Below are 17,426 nucleotides of genomic sequence, written 5' to 3' on the forward strand. Positions count from 1 at the left end.
TGAAGCAACTTCTTTCCTGTTTCTACATCTTTTTTCCATTTCTCTCTTTCTTTTAGTAAGTACTGTTGTCTCCTCTGTACATCAGCATCTTTTCAGCAGCACTCAATGGTGGGCCACACTGTAAGAAAAGCAATTTATCTAACTTAATTTAGTGTCCCCTATTATGAATTGTAACTCATTGTTTGAATGCAGTTTGACTTATGTCAAGTTAATCATCCCATCAAGGTAGTTCCTGCAACCATAATCAATTTAGACTACCATCAGGAAATTAAAGGAAACAATACAGTCTGTAAAATTCAGGAAAGTGTTTACAATATGTAGATTAACTAAATTCTATTTCAGATAATGTAAATTATTGAATTGAATCATAAATAATAGTTTCTGAAGTCTGAGTAAACTCGAGGAAATGCAACCCTGTTAATGTAGTGCAACCCTGTTACTCTAATCACAGTAACAGGGTTGCAAATCCATGCTAATGTTAGCTTTTTCTCAGGAGTACAAGCTAGCTTTTTAGCTAGCTGGTGTTACTGCTGACCAAGAGGACACACTTACTTATGTAAAAAACTAAAAAAGAAAAAGAAAAAAAAAGGTCTTATCCTGATAATATGCATAACAGGGTTGCACGAGGTAGAGTGAGACATTCAATCAAGGCTAACAATGTTATAAAAATATGAAAAATAAAAAAGAGGACATACCTTTGCTCTGTCCATTCTTTTGGAAAACTGTTTGATGATGGCAATTCCAGCGTATCGTGTGATTCGCTGCTTTCTTCTTCTTCTACCATGCTAAAAAGGTTATGGTAACAGGGTTGCGTGCATGTTGTGGGACACATGTTCCATAAATAATAATTATTATTTGAAATATTATGTTTATTAAAGAAAATTGTTCCCACAGTTACAAGAAACAGCAATGAAACAAATAATACCAAAAAAATTAGATTTAAATTTCATTTTGACTGTTTTATTTGAGATTCAATTTGGTCATCAGGGGGGTGGGACAAGAGAAAAATGGCATTTTAGGGGGTACTCCAGACTTATTTGGTATTTTCAAAACTATTTTCAAGCATTTTTTTCTCCTAGTTTTTTTAGATTTGGTCTCAAGACAAGTCAAGTCAATTTACAGAGAAACTGCATATTTTAGTATTTTGTATATGGATTATTTAAAATTTGATGGGTGGGACGTAAAATGTCCTCCAATTCTGGAATGACCCAGGTTCAGTGGAGAAATACAGAATACATACAATCAGAATACATGATAGCTCGAAACATAGCCAATTATAACATCAACGTGACAAAGACTAAGGAGCTGACTGTGGATCTGAGGAGGACCAAGGCGCCGATGACCCCTGTTTCCATCCAGGACGTCAGTGATGCTGGATACCATCAAACGTACAGCTACATTATAGTGTTTCTTATGATTTGACTGCGAGTGAGATGAAATTCTTGGGGTGTGCAGATTAAACAAATGAGCCACAGCGTGTTAGTGTAGCGTTAGCCAGGCTAGCGGTTTCCCCCCTGCTTCCAGTCCTTATGCTAAGCTAGCCACATCCTGACTCCAACTCCGGATTTCAAACACAAACGTGAGACTGACATTGATTGATTTTTCATCTAACTGTTGAAAAGAAAGCAGATACACACATATCTCAAATTTCAAACTATTCTTTTAAATTGAGGTGTCACAGAAAAAGGGCCAATCGCTTTTTGTGTTAAGATTTATTTGCAGTTAGAACTAAAGAGTTGTGGATGGAAAAAAATGCCTTTTTTTGGCGTGTTCTCCACCTGATCATGAGAGAAAATGTAAGACTATTTTCTTGTTTAACAGCATCAGAAAACTAGTTGTGGAAGAAGCAAAAGAAGCACAGTAAAAGTACTCCCCTAAGTAAAAGTCAACATCTTACTGAAGTAAAAGTACAGTATTTAAAGTATCTGAAGTAAACATACTTATATGCAGAAAGCACCTTTAATTGTTATATTCATCACATATAATTTTATATTATTACTGATGCCTTTCCATGTATGCAGCATGTTAACGGTCATGTTCATTTAACTGTCAAGGTGGAGCTCAATTGAACTTACAATATCATATACAACAATACATTTTTTTTTTTTTTAAATGTACAATTTGAAAAATAACAAGATTTAAAATGAATGTAATGGAGTAAAAAGTATTTTCATTCAATTGAATGTTGAAGGGTGGGGCGGCCATTTTGTTCCCATTTGGATCACAGACTGTGGCTTTGATGAGTCTATGATGTCAAAGTACGAAAAAAGATCGTCTGTCAATAGAATGTTGGACACTCAAGCCTTTGATGTGTTCCGGAATTCTCGCTTGTGTACAAGGGGGGCGCCAGTCAGAAGTCGCTACCGTTGATCGCAAACACTTGAAGCACTTAGGAGACACAACCCGAGTGACAAAAACAGTTTGAAAGACACTTCGACAAGTACTGAAAACACTTCTCTTCAAACAAGAGCTTGGTTCTAGCAAGTCTTTATTGAACAGACAGGAAGAATCCTCAAGTCCCACGAACCTGACACTGATGGAGTACATAAATAACCATACTATGCTGGACCTCCCTTACCGGCCGCAAGCCGAGACTCTCCGCCGAAGAGAGAGGTCCCGGCCCCAGGCCCCAACTAATCCAGAGCGGGCAAGATATCAGCCACAAAACCACCTGATGCAGGTGGAAGATCTGAAAAGGCGCCTGCAGGTATCCAACTATTACCTAAAGCAGGAGAAAGCCATGAGGATGATGGCGGAGCGCAACAGAACCGCCGACAGGAGCAGCCTCCAGGCAATAGAGGGAAAACTGAGGGAGGAGATTAGCCTGAGAGTCGAGCGTGAAAAGGAGGTACAGAGGCTCCAAGAAGACATCAAAAAAATGAGTCTGTCCTCCGGAGCGCTTCCAGCTGAGCCCCTGAATGAGTCAACTACCACTGACCACCTCAAAGAGGAGCTCCTGAAGGACTATAAAGAGCTGGAAAGCGCAGCTAAAAACGGTCCACCTCAGTCTTGCGCCCCCAAGACAGAACTGGAGATAGTCAGTCGCCAGTTTATGGAGAGAGTCTCCATGGACCTGAAGCTGGTTAAGAGGCTGGAAGCAGAAAAAGAAGCCCTTCAGCAGGAGATGGAGGCGATGAAGCAGAAAGAGGCCTGCAGAGAAGAGGCGACCTCCGAGCAGCTGGAGGACCTAAAGAGGCAGCTGCAGGAGATGACCAGCTCCAGCCTCCAGCTGGCGTCCAAGCTGAAGGCCCAGGAAGAGGCCAGTGAGGCGCTGGAGGACAAGGTGGAGGCGCTCACCAAGCAGATGAAGACGCAAATGTGCGCGCTCATCCAGGAGGCCCTCCCCCTGAAGGAGACCGCTGAGGTCCCCGAACAGGCCGACGCTCCAGAGACGGTCCAGGAGACGGTCCAGGAGACAATCCAGGAGACACTCCAGGAGACGGTCCAGGAGACGGTCCAGGAGACGCTCCAGGAGACGCCGAAGAAGCCTTCTGTGTGGAGGCGATTCAAGAAGTGTGTCACTCCCAAACACCGCCGCAAATACAAGACGCAGCAGCAGGAGTGAGACAGAAACACACACACACACACACACACACACACAAACACACAACACCCCCCCCCCCCCCCCCCCCCCACACACACACACACACACACACACACACACACACAGGCCGTAACAGGCCACAGGGCAGCGCGGAGGTTCAGTATTTGGCACGTCCTCTCCGTGTCTGCGTGGGTTTACCCCGGGTCCTCCGGTTTCCTCCCACACACTACAACAAATATATATACAGTGCTTAACTAATGTATTAGACCACCTGTCAGAAAAACGAGAAAACACAAACATTTTAGAAATCTGTCAAAAACCTGTTTCAAACTAAAACTTGTATTGTTATCTATTAGGCAAATAACATTTGAACTAATTTGCCCAATGCCGTGTCCACAAATGGAACCCCGTACCATAATGGAATCTCCACCGTGTTTCACTGTGGCTGCAACGCATCCAGCATCAAAACCTTCTCCAGCTTTTCTGCGGACATAAACACGACGATGCTGACCGGAGAGTTCGAACTTGGACTCGTCCGTCCAGAGTACCTTCTTCCAGTGTTTGTGCTCCCTGGCTACTGTGAGGCGTTTTTGGATGTTTTCAGGCCTCAATAACGGCTTCTTAGCAGCTATTCTTCCCTTTAAGCCTTGTTCCTTCAGTCGTCTGCTTCTGGTCATTTTGGAGACTTTTCTCAGATTCTGATCTAGAAGCATTAATCTCCGACTGAAGCTCAGCAGTGGTCTCCCTTCTGTCTCTAGTGCTTAAAATGTTGAGGGGCCGGACATCTGCTTCAGTTAGCTTTCGTTTTCGGCCTCCTCCTTGACGCATTTTGTAAGTACCGGTCTCTGCAATCGAGTCCGAGGCACACTCGACCACGCTGAGAGAACACTTAATGTCTCGCCCTATTTGTCTCAAAGACCATCCAGCATCTTGAAGTGCTTTAATTCGGACTCTTTCTTTCTCAGTGAGTTCCCTGCGCTTCCCCATTTTGAACGGGAGTGAAGAAATTCAAACTGAATTCAAATGTGAGCCAGCACACTGGAATTCTCTGAGAAGTCAGAAACTAATCAAGAATAACATACAACCACTAAAACAAATTCGAGATATCATTTTGATTCAAGAGCTTGCACATACTGGTGGATTAACCATTACAGAAACATCAAAGAATATTTTGGTCATCAGCAGTACTGTCCATTTAGGGCAGCAAACACCTTACACTGGGTGGTGGTCTAATACATTTGTTAAGCACTGTATATATAATATATATTACAATTTGAACAATAATAATAATTGGAAAAATGATAATAAATAATAAATTCTTGAAATATACATACTTCCTGTATAATTGTATTTGTGTATAGTATTGTTAAGTATTCGCCATACTGTCGTCTTACTGTTCATAGTGAGAGTATTGTGTCTGTCAAAGGTTCTTGCACAGGTGTTGTTCACAACCCCCTTACACATAATGGAGCGTCATTTGATTCAATAGTGATGTAAAAATATTGATTGACACAGCTTTACAGCTTTTGGTTTCTTATTTCAAGTTCATATTTCAGTTCACTGTATTGATGCATGTGTTTTGCCGATGTCATTGAAATCCTGGGTTACATAAAACAGAATTAGTTTTTTGGCCTTTTGGAACACCGCCGGTGTTGACTTTTAGTGGGGAGTTCGGTGTCCAGCTGTGCACCAGCGGGTGGGAATAAAAGTCAGTGGTGTAACAGCACTTGTAGCGGTGCACAGAATGATGTCACACAGGCTCAATCTCACCTGGGTGATGCTAAATTCCTGGTTGGCCTACAAAAACACGTCATCCCTGCAACACCTTATTTTACTCTGATTTATATTTTTAAGTGTGACAACGCCACCCTGGGAATTTCACCCAGAGAATAACCATTTACTGTACAGATTCTTATAATAAGATAAGCAGAGACATGAGTTTCTAGTTTAAAATTGATTTTTTGACTTTATTTCAACAAAATTTAGTTGGGGTGTTAATAATCAGGCAAAAAGGGTGGTCAGTTAAAAAGACAGTTTATTACAAAAAGAAAAGATACGTTAAAATCCTCTAAAACATACCACCATACTAAGGGTCAGTACCAGTACAGGCAGGGGTGTCAGGGAAACCTACAGGAGTGAGGGGAAGGGGAGTCACCACCACCAAGGAGGGGAGAGGGTCACACACACACACACACACTGCAAAGCAAGAAAAAAAGAACGTATTAGAATACACCGCAAATTAAATCGTGCAATAAATACCCAAACAATGTATTACAAAAACAGGGCACAGAGATTTGAGAGAGCATGCAACCAAAAGAAACCAGAGAGGGGAAACCCTCCACCTAGTGACTCACCACCTGTAGGCACCAAACAGCCAACCTGTACTGGAAACTAACAAACCCCAAAATGTTACAAATTCCCAACCAAAAAAACTACTCACAGATCTTGGTTTTTATAAAGAAAGAAACAGAAAACAAATACATCCTCGCACCATACAACCCCTGCTTAACTTAAATATGGGGGAAAATCAGTCAACCCAGGAAGCAAAGTAAAGAAAACCACAGATCACCAAATTCATATTAAGAAAACAAAGTGAGGTAACCAAGAATATCCAAAGGAAATTAAACAAAGGACAAAAAAGAAATTGCCCCTGTTAACCTGATTCTTTAGTTGGAAGCCCAAGAACAACCTGGAGCAATGTTCAGTTCACAGATGTAAACTTTATTTCGGTCACAGGTAAAGTAAATGCAGCGCTGGGCTCGGAGTGACAGAGCTCTCGCAGGATCTCAGTCAGAAGGAGCCCCGATGTACGAAAATGATTCACATTTATCTTCTGGGGCTGGGCCTGCCCTGTACAGAGGTTGGACTTACTGAAATAAATCATGTGTGGATGTTGGTGGTACGGCGTAAATCTAACTGATAAAATAGAGGAGTTTCAGCCATCTCCTGGTATGAAAACCAGTTCTAACCAGTCATGTTATCTTCAAGTACATACATTGTGCTCAGTAGAAAAGTACAAAACAAGATCATAGGTTCAGTGGAGAAATACAGAATACACATATACATGATAGCTCGAAACATAGAACAATTATAACATTCCCCCTTTTGACATGATTTTATCATGTCAATAAAATCCAGGTGGGAACGTTATTTCTGTATTGTATCCCAATTGCGTGCAGCAGCCAGCTCAACAGGCCTCCAAACTGTGAATGACTAACCGCCATGAGTTGCAACACAATAATTCTATTATATCAACACAAAGAAAAATCTCATAATCGTATAGTGGATATGTAAGCATGTCTTCATTGCGTTGAGCAGCCTATATGTATGCCAGTACGTGTAAGCTGTTCTGCATTTACTTGCAGCAAGCAGTTCTTCATTGCACATGCATGTGGAAATAGTAGGGGGGGGGGGGGGACTTAGACTACACTATATTAAGGGAAGGGAGTTCATCCTCAAAATACAATAGAAATGGTTGCCAAACTTTATAATATCTATGAGTAGTGCCCCTGGCAGTGTATTTAAGTTGTTCAAGTTTGAGATGGGACATCACCTCCTCCACCCAACGCCTATGAGAGGGGGGTGTAACCTTCTTCCAACTAAGGAGTATTAGACGTCGAGCCAAAAGAGTGGAGAATGCTATAGCCTCAGCCTGGTGCCTAGTTATTGGTGTCTCCTGAGGGACAACCCCAAATAATGCAGTCAATGGGTTGGGACTGATAACTTTATTACACATATATGAAAATGTATCAAATATACCTGTCCAAAATAGAGACAGTTTCGGGCAAAGCCAAAACATGTGACTGAGGCTAGCTGGGTCCTGCCTGCATCTGATGCTAGTTTACTTGCAGATAAATGTAACCTGTGCAGAACCTTAAATTGCAGCAACCCATGTCGAATACATATTGAGGAGGAGTATACCAATGTAATTGCTGCCTGCCAATCCACATCTGAAATGGTGGTTCTTAATTCTTCCTCCCACAGCCTTGCCAAACGGTTAAGTGATATGACGGCAACCCTCTGGATATTATCATATAACACAGACACCAGACCTCTGTCAACTGGGTCCATGTTCAAACACTCATCTATCCATGCACTCTGAGGGGTTGTTAAAGAGAAGTGTGTTTTAACATAACTCCGCACCTGTAGGTATCTAAAGAAATGTGACTGAGGGATGCTGAAGTCTTTCTTTAGCTGTTCAAAGGAAATGAAGTGCCCTTCCTTAAAAAGGTCCATCACACATTTAATCCCTCTCCTATGCCACACTTGAAAAGATGGGTCTGTGAGAGATGGGGCAAAATTGATGTTCGCAAGAATAGGGGAAGTGACAAGAGCTTGTTTATGCTTAAAGTGAATCCTAAACTGCGACCATATCTTCAGGCAGCCAGAAATTATTGGGTCGTTCGTCCAACAACGTTTACTAAGGGGTAGTGGAGAACAAATTAAAGAGCGAAGCGAAACCGGATTACTCGAATACTGTACCATTCGACACCAGACTGGGGAGTCATCATCTGATACATTAGAGACCCAGAACATCAATTTGTGGATATTAGCAGCCCGGTAATAATACAAAAAATTGGGTAGAGACAGCCCACCATCTCCTTTTTGTCTTTCCAAATATTCCTTCCGTATTCGTGGTACTTTTTTATTCCAAATGAAAGTAGATATGAGTTTATTTAAGTCCTTAAAAAAGGATTTAGGGATAAAGACTGGTATTGCTTGGAACAGAAATAAAAACCTGGGCATGATAGTCATTTTTACTGAGTTGATCCTTCCGGCAAGTGACAGTGGGAGGGTTGAGCAACGCTCCATTTCCTGTTTGGCCTTGTTAAACACCGTTTTGAAATTGCTGTCAAACAGATCCTTATACTTGTAAGTGACACAAACACCCAGGTAGGTAAAACTATCCTTACTAACAGAGAAAGGAAAGTCCTGGAATGACATCTGGCGTGCCTTGTCATTTATGGGGAATAAAACACTTTTAGTTAAATTTAACTTATATCCTGAAATTTGCCCGAACTTGGTGATGATCTCAAGAGCAATTGGTATAGTAGTACATGGGTCTGAGAGAAAGAGAATGAAGTGATACTTTATGCAAATGTCCTGCCCTTCGCACTCCAACTAGATTAGTGGTCTTCCTTAACATTATTGCCAAGGGCTCGATGGCAATATCAAATATCTGGGGGCTCAAGGGACACCCTTGTCTTGTCCCCCGGGAGAGAGGGAAATAGTCCGATATTATCTTGTTCGTTCTTACGGAGGCTTGAGGCGCAGTATAAAGGATTTTAATCCATGAGCAAAAAGTAGGACCAAAGCCAAACCTCTCTAGCGCGGCAAACAGGTAGTTATATTCAATCCTGTCAAACGCTTTTTGTGCATCCAAGGGCAGTATTAGCTCTGGCTCAACATTGTTAGGTTGGTATACAATGTTGAATACTCGGCTAAGATTGCTTGATAGTTGTCTGCCTACAATAAAACCCGTCTGATCCGGATGAATCAGCTTAGGCATAATTTTCTCAAGCCTACCAGCCAGTACCTTAGTTAGAATTTTGTAGTCGCAACATAATAGGCTGACCGGGCGGTAGGACTCACAGATTAGCGGATCTTTATTCTTCTTTAATAATAAAGAGATAGAAGCCTGTGTCATAGTTGGGGGAAGACTTTTTTTAACCAGGACCTCTTTGAATACCTTCGATAGTAATGGTATTAATTTAGGACCAAATGTTTTAAAGAATTCTATTGGAAACCCGTCAGGGCCGGGTGCCTTTCCGGGTTTCATTTTTTTAATTGCGCTATTGATCTCCATTTGGGTTATACACCTTTCAAATTCTGATTTATCTCATTCGTCTAAGGAGGGCATTTCCAGTTTACTGAAGAAATTGTTTACCAACTCCCCTTCACCTGCTTCTGAGGTATACAAATTTTCGTAAAAAGACTTAAATTGAGCATTAATGTCCCTTTGATCTGTAACTATGTTACCTGCCCCATCCTTTATCGCAGATATAAGACCAGCCATTGCCGACTGTTTAAGTTGATGGCTCAAGACTTTTACTGGCGCGTTCCCCGTATTCATGGAGATTATGACGAGCTTTTAAATAAAGATCTATAGCATTATCATTTGTCAGAAAATCGAATTCCGTCTGAAGCAAAATTCTCTCTCTGTAGAGGTTCTCAGAGGGTGATGTTGAGTGTAGTTGATCCACCACTTTAATCCTGTTGATCAACTCTGTAACCCTTTTGGATTTCTTTTTATTTTCACCAGCAGTGTAGGATGTCACTTGTCCCCTTACATACGCTTTCATGGTTTCCCACAGCGTGCAATAGCTTATCGCAGGAGACTTATTAGTTTCTAGGAATAAGTCTATTTGTGTATTTATGAAATCGACAACTTTTTTATCAGCAAGCAATCTTGAGTTAAGGCGCCATGTACGTTTAGGAAGTATGTTTTCTGGAAACCGAAGTTTCAAAAGTACCGGGCAATGGTCCGAAATGACTATACTGTCGTATTCTACTTGAGTAATCATAGGTAGTAATTTTTGGTCTATTAAAAAATAATCAATTCTAGAGTAGGTTTGATGTACTGGGGAGAAGAAAGAGAACTGTTTGGAAGTTGGATGCTTGAATCTCCATGGGTCAATGACTCCATAGGCTTGAAGAAAAGTATTAATGCATCTTGCCGATTTGCTAAGTGAAGTGACCTTTGTACTGGAGCGGTCCTGCTTCGGATCCAAAACACAGTTGAAATCTCCCCCCAATATTAAATCATATGAATCCAGACCTGGTAAAAGTGAAAAGAGATTTCTAAAGAAGTCAACATTATCCCAATTGGGGGCATAAATATTTGCCAGCACCAGCGGCCTATTGAACAGTTTCCCTTGAATGATAACATAGCGACCATTTTTGTCCTTTATGATGTTAGACTCTTCAAACAGTACATTTTGATGCAGGAGAATAGCCACCCCCCTACTTTTGTGACCGAAATCAGAGTGGAAAACTTGTGTGAATCCTCCTCTGCGGAGTTTTGCTTGGTCCTTATTCAACAGGTTAGTTTCCTGCAAATACACTACTTCAGCTTTTAATTTGTTTAATCGAGAAAATACCCTACTTCGCTTAACCGGTTGATTCAATCCCCTTACATTTCAACTCACCAGCATGGTGTCGGCCCTGCCTGTACCTTTATCACACGCCATCAAGTTGACCTTTCACATAGTGCCACTGCCTCATCTCTGTGACCTGTTGTTGGTGGTTCTGAAAAAACTGCAATGGAGGTTCCCTGATAGAGTGATAGCCAAAGGAAAAGGGAAGAAGAAAAAAAAAAAAAAGGGGGGGGGGGTGGTACGTGCACACACGTTCAAAAAACACACATTCAAAGAACATCAGGCAACATGTAACCCTAACAATCTTAAACATTATAAACAAAAACATGAACACAGCATGGCTTGTCTCTCGCATGGAGACTGTCTGCTCTTCCAGTCACCCTCTTCTCCTAAACTGCTTACCATGTGAGCTCCCCACGGGAGCAAATGTAGAACTCTTAACCCTTTAAGGTCCTGCTTGACTATTTGGTAGACCACACTATACCTCATTGAAAAATGCATTGATCTTAACTCAACCTGAATGAGCCATCTCTGCCGTTTGGTGTAGTTGCAAAATGCTCAAAAAATCCCCTAGATGGCACTGTGTCTTTGAGCAGTATGCCTTTTCAGTGTCCCTTAAAATCGGAAGTGACACAGAGAAAATTCACTCCTCCTTTGATGACAGATTTCGGCGGAATTTTCAAAGGTAACACTGTTTTTTTTGACATATTATCATCTCAGAAGTGTTCTTTAACAGAGTTATGTAACTTTATGCAACAAAATAAGTCTTATAAGGGTCAAATAATTTTTTAAAAACATGCTCTACCAAACGGTTGAATTGTCATTTTATGGTAAAGGTAGAGAAGCTAGCTCATGTTGGTAAAATTTGCTATTTACAATGAAATAAAAATGTTCTGACCATTCATTGTTGTTAAAATGATTAATTTAATGTTATTTAATTGAACCTTGATGAAAAATATTTTATCAATATCATGTTTCACCATTTGTGAGACATTTCATGTGTATTATGTACTGTATATGGTAAATATCAAGAATAAATTGGTAGAATTAATATCAGTTCTGGTGTTACTATTATGTCATAGTAACAAATTGACTGTTTGTGTATTATCATATGACTAGCACTGTAATAGTACATGGTTTGTAATACAAATTGTTTTCTTTCTGTTTTACACATGATAGATGGAGGCCAAAAGATTTTACGGTGCAGGACCACGCACCTTTCTGGCCCTTGTGCCAGAAAATCCTCAGGACTCAGATGCAGATCTGAGTGATGATGACCCTGTAGAGGATCCAGATTATCTGCCCTCACCAACAGAAGAGAGTGGGGAAACATCTTTTGAGTCTATGGATGAGGAGGAGGTTGCCTCAACAAGTTCATCCTCACAACCACCATCCAAAAAGAAGAGGAGAAAGGGGAAAAACTCCCTTAAAACAGTTTCTTTGGATGAGCTACAGGACACACCTGACCCATCACTTCCAGGTGCAAAGAACGGCAGAAGAAGATTGTGGCTACGTGAAGACATTGAGACATTCCAGGTTCTAGACTCAAGTTTTAACCCCCCTGATGCTGTAAAGACACCCTTTCAGTATTTTCAAACGCTCTTCACCGTTGAGATGATTAAATATATCACTGAGCAAACCAATCTCTACTCTGCCCAGGAACTGGGAGATCCAATCAGTACCAGTCCTGAAGAGATTGAAAAATTCCTGGCAATGCTACTCTTCATGGGTGTTGTCAGCTTCCCAGCCATCGATGACTACTGGCACCATGAGTTGCGGTTCAGCGTGATAGCTGATATTATGCCAAGGAGGAGACTCAAGCTGTTACGCCGATTCATTCACTTTAATGATACTCAGCAGTGCGATGGCACTCCAGACCGGTTCTACAAAATCCGCCCCCTTTTTGACATGCTTCGTCAGCAGTGTCTTCTGATCCCATCCACTTACCAGCACAGTGTGGATGAGGTCATGGTGGCGTATAAAGGCACAAGGGCTGGTTCTCTTCGCCAGTATATTGCCAACAAGCCAGACAAGTGGGGCCGGGCCAGTTCATCTGGCATCATTCATGACTTTCTGCTCTATCAGGGGGCGTCCACGTTCTTCAATGTTGCCCTAACTGAGCAGGAGGAGGCACTGCTTCTAGGGGCCAAACTGGTGACAACGCTCTGCAAAACTATAACACTGCCACGACTTTCAGTTGTTTTCTGTGACAACTACTTTACCAGTTTCGACTTGGTCCAAAACCTGCACGAGAACCTGGGCATCAGGTGCATTGGCACTGTCCGATCAAACCGCATGGGTGGAGCAACCTTAAAGACGGACAAAGAGCTGATGAAGGAAGGACGTGGAGCTTTTGACTACAGGTCTGCTGAAGGGCTGCTCGCAGTGAAATGGTTTGACAACAAATGTGTGAGCCTTCTTAGCAGTGCCGCTGGGATCACACCTCTTTCCTCTGTCAAACGGTGGAGCAAAGAGGCCAACACAAAGATCGCCGTCCCGTGCCCATCACTCATCCCTGCCTACAATCAGCATATGGGAGGCATTGATCTCTCTGACATGCTGGTACACATGTATAAGACCCCAGCCAAATCCAGGCGATGGTACCTTCCCCTGTTTGGATACATTCTTGACCTGTGCATCTCAAATGCCTGGCTCGTCTACAAGAGGGACTGCAGCCTCCTGAACGAAACCCCACTGCCTCTCAAAAGGTTCCGTCTGGCAGTTGCACACACTTTGGCACAAGTCAACAAACCAGCATCCAAAGTTGGCCGACCATTATCATCCTCTCCACCACAGATGTCATCTCAGAAAAAATCCAATACCCCAAGACCCTCCCAACCACAACCAGATGTGCGATATGACAACTTTGGACATTGGCCACATCACTCTGACAAGCGGGGGCGATGCAACCTCTGTACAAAGGGAGTGTCGAGATGGAAATGCCAGAAATGTCATGTATTCCTGTGTTTGAATGCAAAGCAGGAATGCTTCGCAGCATACCACCAGAAATAGAATGCGTACAATGGTCAACAACAAAAGACAAAATAAGTGCTGTTGCACCCCTGACCAAAATCATTAGTGCAGTTTCTCCACAGGTCGAAAACCATGTGCTGTTGCATGACCACCAAAAAACATTTGTGCTGTTGCACGACCAGCAAAAAACATTTGTGCTGTTGCACGACCAGCAAAAAATATTTGTGCTGTTGACACTAATGACAAAAGCAAATTCTGTTCATTTCTTGAAAAACAATGTACTTTATTTGGCTTTTTCTCAATGTTTGTTGTATACATTAAAGTATATGATACGTTTATTATAAACGCATTTCTCAACCGTTTGGTAGAGGCCTATATCTCAAAAACTGTGGGGTCTGATTTAAAAAAAAACAATTGATTGTTGTTAATATTATCCTCAGTGAATAAAAAATGCAAATGCCTTTGCTTTTTTCTTGGTGCGGACCTTAAAGGGTTAATTCTTATACAGTGTATCTATTAGAGCTGAATATGCTGATAGTATAGTATGTTAACAGACCTAAACAGAAGTCGAAATATTCCAAATAGGAGGTTAAACAGTCGTAAAAATAAGTACCATGAAGTAAAATAAAAACAAAAGATGTCCCGTCGCCGTCTGCGGTAGTCACTGCCCTCCTCTCCATGGCTTTCTTCAGAAGCGACTCTTTTTCGGAGAAGTAATGGCACTTCACCACAAACGCCCGAGGTGGGAGGTTGTCTTGCGCCGGCTTACTACGGAGGGTGCGGTGTGCCCGGTCTATGGTCGGGGGCTTCTCGAGATTCAGAGCTTCTTTAAGCAGGTTTGCTACAAACTGAGACGGATGTTTCCCATGTTCACGGCCTTCCTTCACTCCCGTTATGCGTATATTGCAACGCCGCGATCTCGCCTCCAAATCCTCGCAGCGATCTCTCAGTGTGACCAGCTCTTTTTTCATCTGGCTGACGTCTGCTTCCATAGTGGCAAACGAGTCCGAGCGACCGCCAACCTCAGCCTCCAGCTCAGGCACTCGGCTCTCGGCCGCCTCCATTCGCTTATCAACTTGATCCACCGCACATCGTAGTTCAGTCTGAATCTGGCCAATCTGACTCCGGAGCTCTGCCGACTGAGCTGTCGCCTTTTCTTCCATTTTCGCCATCAAATCTTGCTTTAAAGACTCAATGGCCAGCAGCACTGCCTGTTGATTATCGTCGTCTGCATCGTCTGCTGCGCTAGCATTAGCGTTAGCCTCCGGCTCCGACTTGTTTCCTTGGCGATTTCTTGGCATTTTCCTCTCCGCAGTTGAAAAATCTTGTCGACCTAACTTGTTTATAGATGCGCGTAGGGTCGTAGAGAGTGGTTTAAGAACAGAGAGTTTTAAAAAGAGAGATTTGTTGTAGTCCCGTGAGGAGCCCAACAAAACTACGTCTTCACATGGCGCTGCCCATCCCGGACTCCCTAAACAAAACAATTATAAGGTAAAAGCATAAGCTAAACAGTTCATATCAGGAGTAGCCATCATGGTACCGGGAACAGAACCTCTTTCCCAGGAGAGTACAACCTTCCACAACTCTACTGATAACATGTCTGCAATGAGCACAATAATCATAAGAGAAAACTAGGAGTCTCACGCCTGTACGTGTATATAATGCTATATGTGGGTATGTGTTAACTTTAGCAAAACCTGTATATCTACAGGGGTTCAGGAGTATAAATCTTCGTCAGCGTCCTTGTAAACTTCAGTCTCATCCTCTCCGGGCTCAGAGAGGGAGACCAGTGGAACAGTTTCTCCTGCATGTTGTGATAATTGGTAAGGAGGTGGTGTGGGGAATTTATCATTAATGGCTGTGGTAATACACTTTAGACAGAGGTGCCTGATGCATGGCATGCAGCAACATCCACATAAGGTTAACACAGTCACTGCAACAACTAGTGAAAGAAACACAGACATAATTAATGTTTTCCACCTGCCAAAGGCTCTGTTTAGCCAATCAGATAACGGATTGTCTATCCCCGAGTGTTCTGCTAACTCTTCCGACATAGTTTTGAGGCCAGAAAGGGCTCGAGTTATGGAGCCATCTGGGGCTGTATTGTTAGGGACCAACACACAGCAATCTTGGGAAAACATAGCACACGCACCTCTTTCAGCTAGGAGGAAATCAAGGGCCATTCTATTTTGGTAAGTCATCAGAGAAGTAGCCGCCAATTGTTCATGTAGTCCGGCAATGGCATCTCTAGTCATATTGAGCCCTTGAACATTAAAATGAAGGTAATTAATTCTATCCACGTTTTTGTTTACAGCGACCCACCAAAACAGGGATGACTCAAACCCTGCGGCGACTTGGTCAACCAATTTATATTCATCAGGGACACCTCTGGGGACTCCAATTGCATCTATGTAGGTCGGGGAGTTCTGATATAAGTCAAATGATAGTTACAGCCGCTCGAGTACTACAACCTAGTCTCCATAGTGGAGTGTTTTTGGACCAATTGAGCTTATTGACTTTCCTTAGGACCCAGCTTCCCACTTCAAAAGGAGATGTGTCGTGGTCCAGTTCTTTGGTGAGTCAGTTTCCGTGACCTGTTGAGAGATGCTCATCACAGTGTTATTCAGTTGTTTAACATACTCACTCAGATCTTCATACTGTAATAATCCAGGTGGAGTGTCTGTTGGTGCAGTAGTAAATGGACAGGGCATTTTCCTTCCTGTCAAAATCTCATGTGGGCTGACATTCATTGTCGCATTTGGAGTGGATCTCAGGTTAAATAGCACTATAGGGAGGGCTTCGATCCAGGTTAGTTTTGTGTCTGCGCAGACTTTAGCCAATCCTTCTTTGATAGTACGATTAGCCCTTTCTACTAGTCCCTGAGATGCTGGATGGTAAACTGCACCGAACTTCTCCTAACTCCTCACTGGAGAAATGAGTGCCGTTGTCAGATCTTATTACTTCTGGTACTCCGAATCTGGGAATGATTACCCTTGTTAGCCATTTTATGACTTCTTTCCCCTTTTCAGTTCTGGTAGGTGTGGCTTCAACCCACCTTGAGAATGGATCTACACAGACTAAGAGATATCTCTTGCCCTCAACTCTGTGATCTGCACCCATGTCAGTGAAATCAATCACTATCTCCTTCCATGGGGCATCAGGAAGTGGAAAACTTCGTAGTCCTGCCTTGAGTGAAACCTTTGGATTGAACTGATTACAGATTTCACATGACTGTACAAAATATTTAGTGATGTCTTTAAGGTGGGGGTGCCACTAATGCTGAGAAATGAGAGCTGTTACTTTTGAGCTCGCACAGTGACCTCTACTGTGGGCTTCTTGGCATAGCAAATTTAGTAGTCCAGCCGGAGCTACTATCTCGTGTTGTAGTACATTAACACTTCTCGGTCTGTTGTACTCCTACTCCCCCCTTTTGAAAAAGAATGGTTGACAAAGCCGTTCTTTTCATCAACATCCAGATGAAACGGTTCCCAGTAGTTGGGAGTATGTAGGTTGCATGCTGTAGATAGTGCTGTCTTAACGTTAACGGAGCTGTTCGCAGCAGGCCATTCCTTATGACCACTAAAGGGCCCATCATAGGAGGTGAGCTCTGGGCTGCATGTGTTGTGTCAGACTGTGTCAGTGGCCTCTGATGTTGGAGGGCCTCTATCATAGCTTGTGCTTCTGCGTAGGGAGGAGGGGGAGCCGTGGGAGTTTGGTCATGCGCCGTCTTATCTTTTTGTTCCGGTTGCTGTGTCTCTGGAGGAGTCAAGGTCTTAACTGGCATTTGATATATGGATTGCACAGAGGACGGT

The 17,426-nt window shown here is 42.6% G+C and overlaps 1 protein-coding gene across 1 annotated transcript; it reads left to right on the forward strand.

Moving 5' to 3' along the window:
* The first annotated feature begins 11,820 nt into the window (after positions 1–11,820).
* LOC139299892 (piggyBac transposable element-derived protein 3-like) lies at positions 11,821–13,502 on the forward strand. The gene is made up of 2 exons (XM_070922840.1): positions 11,821–13,349; positions 13,490–13,502. The coding sequence occupies exons 1-2, from the start codon at positions 11,821–11,823 to the stop codon at positions 13,500–13,502; spliced, it is 1,542 nt and encodes a 513-aa protein (XP_070778941.1).
* Positions 13,503–17,426: the final 3,924 nt, after the last annotated feature.

The sequence above is a fragment of the Enoplosus armatus genome, chromosome 17, assembly GCF_043641665.1.
Source record: "Enoplosus armatus isolate fEnoArm2 chromosome 17, fEnoArm2.hap1, whole genome shotgun sequence".
Taxonomy (NCBI): domain Eukaryota; kingdom Metazoa; phylum Chordata; class Actinopteri; order Centrarchiformes; family Enoplosidae; genus Enoplosus; species Enoplosus armatus.

Bases quoted from the DNA above. Each gene is read 5' to 3' on its own strand.
- LOC139299892 (XM_070922840.1), top strand. From the start codon at position 11,821: ATGGAGGCCAAAAGATTTTACGGTGCAGGACCACGCACCTTTCTGGCC.